The following is a 9,816-nucleotide window of genomic DNA, read 5'->3' as shown; positions in this document are numbered from 1 at the left end:
TATATTTATATTTATATATTTATATATCTATATATATAAATATCATTATTTATATATATATAATATACAAATATAATTATATATTTATATATATATATATATATATATGTATATATACAAATTGTAACAGCTAAAGAATTTTCATTTATATGTACAATTAATTTTCTCTCCTTTTCTTTCTTTCTTTCTTTCTTCTTTCTCTTTCCCTTTCTCTCTTCTTTTTCTTTCTTTTTTGTTTCCATTTTTCTTTCTCCTTCACTCTTTCTTTTTCTTTTTTTTTTCTCTTTTCTATCATAACTTAGCTGCATAAGTCTTCCTTGATTCTAATTGCAATATCTTTTGACGAAACTTTACGGTTGTAATTATATATTTGTTGTGATACTTCATATCGGCGCAGTTTTATGGTCGGCAAAAAAGATGAAAGAATTTAGTATGGAAAAATACTCTCTACTGACAAGCAGTTTTTGTTATTTTTTTTTACATACGCCGAAGTACAAATTCTCTCAGGGAAACGCGTGTGTGTATATATATATATAAATATATATGCAATGTATGTACACATATCTTTTCCTATAAACGTAATCGTAGGAAGAGGTAATAGGTTTCAATGTATACCGATTTCTCTTTCTTCGTTTTTTTTTTCCCTCTCAAGATCTTATAAAGATAATAACATAAAGATTGTACAGTACAGTAATGCAAACAAATGTTTTCTTTCGAAAGTCTAAGATTGTGAAGAAAAAAAAAAAAGAAAAAAAAAAACAAAAAAAAAAAAAAGAAGAAAGAATTCAATCGTCAATTGAAAATTATCAAACTTCAATACAGATTTGTTTCTACGATATCGTCATGTTTACGTCAAAGATACGATAGCATAGATTATAATTATACAACATATGACAATAATTGTACACGCGAAAGATGTTTTGTATTGGAGACGAGGTATCTTTCAAGATGATTAAAACATATTATTTTTATCGTAAACCACAAACGTTTCTTAATTAATCAGGTTAATTAATCAGATAAACGAGAGGAATGTTTACCAATTGTCCCTCGTTCTTCCGGTTATCAAGATGTTGGACGCGTTCATGTCAAGGAAACATAATCTCTCCTCGGATGAATTTTGTCTGGTATTGTTTATGAGAGAGAAAATCGATGAGAAAAATTGCAAATCCTATTCTAAATCGTTGAAGTATCTCATCGACGATGTTAAAGAGATTCAGGTATAATATCGATTGTCGTTGTTAATAATAAATATGTATTTATTTAAAAGGATTATTACGTTTTAATATTAATTTTGTTTGGATACGTTTCGAGGTACCGCCAGAATCGTTACATTACGAGATCGCAGAATTATTCATGACCATAGTTCGATTTGAATTTCCTTTGAGAATTGCATGCGAGGATTTTTTAAAGCAAAGGCTCTTTTACAAAGGAAACCATGATTTAAGCGAAATAATGGGTAGGTATGGTAGATCCGATTTCTGACATTATATCTTTACGAATAGCTTATTACGAGTCTATATAATTATTTTCTAGTGTGATTATTATTTTTTATCGATTGTCTTTAAAGCAGCGTGACTTATATAAGCGTGTAACGAATAAGTATACGTTTCAGTGATTACATATGTCCTAATCTTTCAAATATCTTCCTTGGCCATTAAAAATACCATGGATTTCTTCGTTCATTTTAAAATCGACAGAATATTGAATTTACTATCTTATTTGCTTCGCAAAGAAACATTGGATTTGTTTTATACGAAGAGTTGCGATGTGTTCGAAGAAAGTTTCGTCCATGAAAAGATATATGAACCTTATTTGTTGGCCTTACCACGTTTGAAGGTCCAATTTAAATATGATTAGAATTAATAAGTATACAGGGTGATTCATATAAATTTGTTAAGTCATATCTTTTCCTTATCTATATTTTACGATTGCGTTATTCTCTTTTTTTTTTTTTTTATTTTTTTAATGAAAACCTTTCTTTTTTTTTGTATACGTCGTTGGTCCTCTCGTTAATTAATGTGAGCGAAGTATTGGCCGAAAGATGATTAGTTTGCGAGGTATTTTGATAAAATGTCTTTATTGAAAGAGATACTCGAACGCTCCATTGTAACCCTATGTTAATACCTAATTCTTATATCGCGTTATTTTTCATGATGTTCTGCTACAAACTCGGTTAAATTTACAATACATATGTATTATCAACAAGATGGTGCTTAAGCACTCAATTCAATTCAAGATTCATCGTTACAAAATTCTTTACACGTACATATGGACTGATAAATATTACAGTACACGTTGCTCTTTGTCTTGACTTGAACCCTCTAGATCTTTTTTTCTTTGGGGTTACTTAAAAAGAAAAAGCAAGAAATTCTTTAAATTCGATGTATCGAAAGAAGAAAAAAAGGAATGTTTTCATCAAAAAAAAAAAAAAAAAAAGGATAATAATGTAACCGCAATGCGTGTTATTGCAGTTCGGAAAAAAATATGACCATGAATAAGTCGTCCATTTGGAATCATTCGTCTTTTTTTCTTTAATATTTTTTTTAACTTCGAAAAAAAAAAAGATATAACTTGTTAAAGCTACATGAATCACCATGTAGACTACATATGCGAATAAAAGATCTGAATCATCTTGCTAGGCGTTGCGAATTTATTTGAGAGAGGAAAAGCAACGTATGATGGCGATACCGAAGCAAGAAACAACGAAACCAATTTTTATGAAAGTTCTTAATCATGTGAAAAGAGCAACGAAATGTCCACCACCGACGCCAGAAGTAATTTTATATTAACATGTATCTTTTTGTTTTTTAATTTTCATTCGACAATCGAAAGATCATTTTGACGGATCCCTCGTCTACCCAGAATAGAATCTTACGATGAGAAAATCACCTCGGAAGATACCAAACTCGATTTACTTTTCATCGTCCATAGAAGAGAGATTGAACATTCTGCGGGAAGCTAACAAATATCAAGCATTGCGTTTGTTAAGAGAAGCGAATAAAAATGCACCTGCGTGCTCGAGGAAACGTGAGATTAAATTAATCGACGTAGAACAAAAAATCGAGAAACATGATGGTTACCTGAAAAAACGCCTACCAATCTTCAAAGTAATTATCGATTGTTTTCCTACGATCTAAAAGATAATATAAAAAAAAAAAAAAAGATGAAAAGGAAAAAGAATAATAAAATACGGGTACGATTAAATTTACACACGATATGTTTCATTATTGTAGCCGGTCGAAATTAAGCAAAATGCAACTTCGATTCTCCGCGAATGCGCACGAATAGCCAACGAAGAACTAAAGGAAGTATCAAAGTTAGTTGAAAAAATTGACTTTTTTAGAAAAAAAAAAAAGGTGAGCGCCAATGGTCACAATTTAGTTTATTAATCTTACGTTCATTCATGAAAAAAAAAAAAAAAAAAAAAAAAAAACTATTGTATTTCGTGTTTGAACGTATTGTATTACCATTCGTAGAAACACGAATATATATCACGTCATGTCAAATCATACGTTATCACATTACGTTTGATAACATTGCTATGATGTCACAATTAGTATCGTATTATTTGTATCGCGTTAAAAAATTGACAAATATTTAATAATACCTATTTCATTTTTTGAAGAATATAAAAAATTTTGCAGCATATTTGTGATTCGAAATAAAATTAGACGAAATAAATCTCTCAAAGAGAGAACAATTAAGAAGGATATAGTTATTTAGTAAAAGAATTATAAGAATTTCCCAGTAGATATTATATGTATTTCAGAATGACAGTTTATATATATATATATATATATATACATATGATCTTCTGTCGCATCTTTGGATCCTTGCAATTTGATGATTTTTATATTGAATAAAATTGCATGTTCTGTTAAAAATTTTATGTTAAACCGAAGGAAGAGATCGATAACAGTAATTAGAGTTTCTCTCCGCATAAACATTGAAGCCATTTAGCCAAAAATATAGCTGATTCCTTAAATATCATTTGTGCTATCTTTGGGTATAAGAAAAAGGAAACGAAAAACTGAAACGAAGAATGGAAATGATCAGTAAAATTAAGACTTTTATCGATTCAAAATACTTTTTTCAAGATAAACGCATCGTTATCAAGGCATGATCAGGTTGTAATCTCAAGTATCAAGATAAGGAAACAGTTCAAGAAACACATCGGTATTCTTTCAACGAAAAAGATTTTCTATCTTGTGATCTCTGGATTGTACAACTAATAATTGGTATACTCTGTATTATAAAAAATACTTCTCTCATAGACAATATTCCAATGTAAGGCCCATTTTAAAGGATAATTTAAAAAGAACATAGAATCCATACTAAGGCTAATACACAATAACTGTACAATAACTTAACCTGTTATGCCGCTAATATAATCCGAGGTACAGCCGACATTAAACATAAAAGAGTTGAAAACAAAAGAAAAAAATTGTATGTCCATTTTTAAACAATTGTTACTAGTTTTGAATCCGCGCAACAATAAAATTTTGGAACGGCATGAAATCGTGAAATATTGCTTTTATACGTAATAATATGTCACATATAATGGCGTGAACGACGTGACATGATTTATAAATTGTTTCTAACAGATATAAAACAAACGGAAATACGTCGGTTTATACTCTACGAATGTCATTTACAATCACGTACTAGAATGTGATTTCACGAGACGTGACATTAATGCCTTTCTGCTTTTACGTTACTATGTATACATATCACGTGTCATGCATAGTATCATATAGTTAGAGTAATACATTAATAATGATTTCATTAATAACTTATATTCTTTATAAAAATTCTTATCAAATTTTGAGATCAATGTTTTCTTTATCTTAACGTTATTACGCATATATGTCACGTGTCAAATATGTACGACGCTTGCAATATACTTATTGATATTGATATTATTAATTATTCAAATTCTTTATAAGAATTCTTATCGAATATTAACTTGACGTAATATTAATATCTTTTTACTTTTACGTTACTACGCATATTATCATCGTATCATCGCTCACAATATACTAATATTGATTTCATTAATTACTCTAACTCTTTATGACAATTCCTTTGGAATCATAGAATACAAAAGTTGGTCGAAGGTTACTTGGATCCGGAATCGATAGAAAAATTAAACGAGGAGAGGAAACAACGTGAAAGAGAAGAGGAGATAAACAAGATTGAAGAGAAGCATTTGATAGCTTTGCTAACACGAGAAGGTGCTTATTTGGCAAAGAGATCTTTTTTGAACGAGAACAAGAGTTATGCTCAGAATGTTCGAGAGGAGGTATATTTGTTAAAAAAAGAAAAATAGACACACGCACACACACACGCACACACACACGGAGACACACGAACAGGTCAGACGCAAGAAATAAAAAATTAAATTACATGAAAAATCATCTTATATCGCAGAAAAAAGAGTTATATCACAGATTAGAGAAATTGAGAACAGAGCAAAAGAAAGAAGCATTGGAGAATGTTGAAAAATGTCGGGAACTCGAACAAGCTTCTAGAGATGCTTACGATTCTATGATCGACGAGAAACGTCAAAAAGGTATTTATATTTGTTAATTTTTATCTAACAGAATTTAAATCATTTGCAATAACTAATATTAGCTGCCGAGGTATCCGAAAAATCTCGACAATTGAAAATGTTACTGGCTAAACAAAAGGCGGAAGAAATACGGAGGAAAGGTCAATTAATTAAAGAGATCAAGGCTATTCAATCATTAAGATTGGCTACTAGGAATAAGGAATTTGATCCTACGGAAACAAGTGGTTTAGGATTGTTATGTGAAATGTCATTAGCCGAGGTAATATCTGCCGATATATCAGAAGTTCTCTATCAAATGTTCACTATTGAATAACGTACGCATTCCCGTTTAGTTGAAGGAACGATTAGTTTTGGTGAAAATGAAATTGAACGGGGAATTGGAAAAACGTCAGATTGTCATTCAACGAGAACGAGAAAGGCAAAAGAATATAGTCAAGTATAGTAAGATCGCACTGGACGAATACAAAAGCGCTAAGTTAGATATCAATAATAAAATTTCATTCGATCGTACGAATATATTATTAACTTTTTTTTTTTTTTTCAATTTTATTTGATTCGACGACGGTCACTCAAAATATTACGATTGTCTTTTCAAATTTCAAGTCATTTTACTTCTTTTTTTTTTTTTTTTTTTTTTTTTTTTTTTTTTTTCTCGGAAACATTAGTTTCATTTCACCGTCATATAATATATGTTATCTATGCTCATTCAGATTTGTTCGTTTTTAAAGATATACTTGCGTACAGCCGTGCCGTGATCGTTTCGTATCTTAACGTTTAATACGAATAATACGAAATTAATAATGCGCTGATATTTTTATCGTGATCGTAAATGAGAATATATAAAGAAGATAAAACCAAAGCCAATCATTTTGATGTCAGACCTTATACAAGTGTATAGGTCTTACATAACAGAATTGAAAATTTAATCGTATGAGGGATATATTTTTGGATGCAAAAGAGAAAGAATAATTGAATAAACAAGACGACAATAAAAGACGAATCATGTTTTATATATCCGTTGACAAAGAAAAAAGTGGATTTAATATTTGCAAGGGATTAATAGATATCGTCAAGGAGAGTTTTATGAATATTACAGATAATATATACGTGTATAACGCGATATTTAAACAGCGCCATTTCGATATAACGCAGTCTTGAAATAATTATTTAGATTTTTATCATTTCACTTTATACATTTTTAAAAATATGTACGTACGCGCGTTAATTTTTAACCTTTCGTATGTTATGTTAGACTGTCATTATATTCATCGTTAAATTGAGATGAATTAAAAGAGATGTAAATAAAAAAACCTCGAGGAAATGTTATTTTTGAAGATAACGATGACGTTTAAAATACACATTTCATTTTATTTTATTTTTTCTGAAACATTTACGCGTAATGTGCAATAAAGGTATATTCATTTAACATAAATTTAATAATGTATTAGTAAACAATAATGAATTTACACATTTCATGATTCATATGTTGATTTAGGTATATGAATTACATGAATTAAATGAAGATACATATATTCTTGTTTGTCACGTTAATGTATTGTTTATATAATTGGAATTAAAAAAAAAGTTTTTTTTTTTTAATTTAAAACAAGTTAACAAACAAATGTAATACCTAACACGTGTTTTATTATAATATCTCCTGTAACGTGATTTATGTAACGTGGCACTTCTATGGAAAAAAAAAATTTTTACGAGATTTGTTTGCATTTTTATAATGTTTTACAGTTCATATTGTTATCCGCTTTGTGGACGTGATCAGATCGTTATACATAAAATACCGGTCGTTAAGATATGTGACCGAAGAATGTCAAAGTCACGGATCATGTTCATCATTACGGATAATGTATAAATTGTTACATATAGAACTATGGTAATCAGTTCGAATCTGGTAGACGATTGAGATACGGAACGGCCATGACGCGGTTGCAAATATAATATGCAAATAGACCTTAATCGGATCTTAAATCGACGAATTTTACGTTTCAAATGAAAAATGCAATTTTTCATAAAACGCCGGCACAAGTAATTCTTAATTAATTTCCCCTATTCCATTATTTTCAGAATATCTGATAGAATATCTAAACGCGTAAATGGAAAAGCATCGAAGGTTACTTCCGTTTCTTCTCAAGTATTGAAACTGCAAAAAAAATTGGAAGAAAGGAGAGCGCTGAGAACGAAAATATAAAGATATTTAAGAGAAAAAAAGAGATCAGAAGAAAATAAAAAAGAAGATACAAGATTGTATTCGATCCAAGAATCATTGATGATGTAACTGGTAAATAAATGCTATGCAGTATGATTTAATAAATCGTGCTTATCTAACTTGTCACGAAAAATGATTATATCATGATAGCGTTGAAAAACATTCGTGAGAGATCTAATAAAAGACTAGGTTATGAAATTCGTCCGTGTTCTCTATCATTCGAGATATAATTCGTTGAATGAGACAAGCCAGGAGAGATGTAAATAAAACAGTTGCGTGTTAAATAAGTGTGATAGATAGTGGTACACGGAATATCAATCATTGCCTGGCGAACGATAATTAGTCAATTGTCGAATTTAAGAAAGAATTTATTTATGTCAAAACTTGCTTCCACTTGCCGTCCAAAACCTGCTAAGTTAGCCCCATTCACCTGATAGATAAAATTATAACAAGTTGCTCTTGATGATATTGTTTGTTAGTGTACACACTGCATTTGAGAGTAATTATCTCAGAGGATGGATCAATTACATATCTGGTTGTGAAAGCATGACTTAGCTATATATCTGAAAGTGATTACATTGTAGCGTTCTCTAAAATAAAAAGAAAAGGCAGCTGTTCATTCGATAATAAAACTATTACTAGTTGCTCTCTAAAATATTTCCTGATAATAATTTCAAAACATGGATTAATTACATATTTGATTACAATGCATGATTAAATACTTGAGATCAAGGTTCAGTTACATATTTGAGAGCGATTGCATCGTAGTATCTCAAATGGAAACAAAAGTGAATTGCTAGTGAATACTACTTCCTAGTGGACTTGAAAGAAATTATTTGTTCAACTACATTGTTCAACTACGTATGTAAGAATAATTCCTTTGTAGCATTCTCGCAAAGAAGAAAAACGAAGGAATGTTACTACTGATAAATATGAATCAGTTTTATATTCTGAGAATAGCTATCGTAAGAGCAACAGTGATGGGATCAAGTATATTACAACCAGGTAAGTATCTAATTAGATAGTTTCGAATCTTTCATATGTACGTGCTTGAAACAATGAAAGAAATCATTTTAAATAGGCTCGAACTATTCGTAAGTATTTAAGGAAGCGTAAACGGTACTTTCAAATATATTCAAACTCTGATCAAATAGATTCGAACCTTTTTTTATGAATACTTTCGATTACAGAATAATGAAACGACCGCTTACGCATTTTATAACGTTAGCCTTTTAATTATTAACTAACTTTTCAGTTCTCAGTAAACGAAATTGAAATACTTTAAAAGTAAAAAAAATCAAAACTCCGATAAAATGTTCAATGGTGCAATCAGCTATTAAACTAATATTACTAATGATACTTAATATTAAAGTATTACTTGTGAAAGATTCGAATCTTTCTGACGTCGATCCACTTAATGATACATTTTCAAATCTACAAGTAATCATTTCAGAGTTCGAAAATCAACTTATATAAAGTGATTACATTGCAAGTATACCTCATTGAAACTTTTTATTGGTTTTGACTAGCAATTGAAACTCATTAAATGAAACTTGATTATTGAAATGGACTTTGAGATCCGTAAATATATATTGAATTTGATTTCATCTTTATAGAGTAGCATACAAAAATGTATAAAAAAAAAAAAAAAAAGAAAAGAAAATATATCAGAGCTTCGAAATAATAAAAATATGCAAAATAAACTTAATATCGAACGGTTGAACGGAGACGTTACCCCATGAAAATTATTTTAAAGCAAACAGCAGAATAGACGAATGTAGTAGACGGTTAGAGATGAATTTCGAATGAATAAGGTTTTCAGACTTCCCCAACGTTTTTATAGTAAATTCTTGAGGAGCATGTTAATGATCTGTAAAATAAACGTTCTTGCCAAATGGATGGAAAATTGAAAACAATTATTATCGTGAGAAATTCTCAAGTAGATGACTACCTTTACGACATATGAAGGTTGCACAAAAAATGGTTCTTAGGGATCCATTTTATAACATGTTCTTAATGTTAC

The 9,816-nt window shown here is 29.6% G+C and overlaps 1 protein-coding gene across 1 annotated transcript; it reads left to right on the top strand.

Annotated features, from left to right (window-relative positions):
- Positions 1 to 998: 998 nt before the first annotated feature.
- On the top strand, positions 999 to 8,160 carry LOC124954504 (the record flags this gene model as incomplete). Its single annotated transcript, XM_047507540.1, has 12 exons — positions 999 to 1,217; positions 1,312 to 1,456; positions 1,613 to 1,851; positions 2,640 to 2,774; positions 2,868 to 3,107; positions 3,234 to 3,316; positions 5,098 to 5,302; positions 5,431 to 5,572; positions 5,635 to 5,831; positions 5,905 to 6,102; positions 7,454 to 7,512; positions 7,652 to 8,160. Coding segments are annotated over 12 exons (1,986 nt in total), but the record flags the coding sequence as incomplete, so codon positions are not given.
- Positions 8,161 to 9,816: the final 1,656 nt, after the last annotated feature.

This window comes from Vespa velutina, chromosome 15, assembly GCF_912470025.1.
Source record: "Vespa velutina chromosome 15, iVesVel2.1, whole genome shotgun sequence".
NCBI lineage: Eukaryota > Metazoa > Arthropoda > Insecta > Hymenoptera > Vespidae > Vespa > Vespa velutina.
Note: the sequence above shows the minus strand (reverse complement) of the source record. Positions and strands in the feature narration are given on the sequence as shown.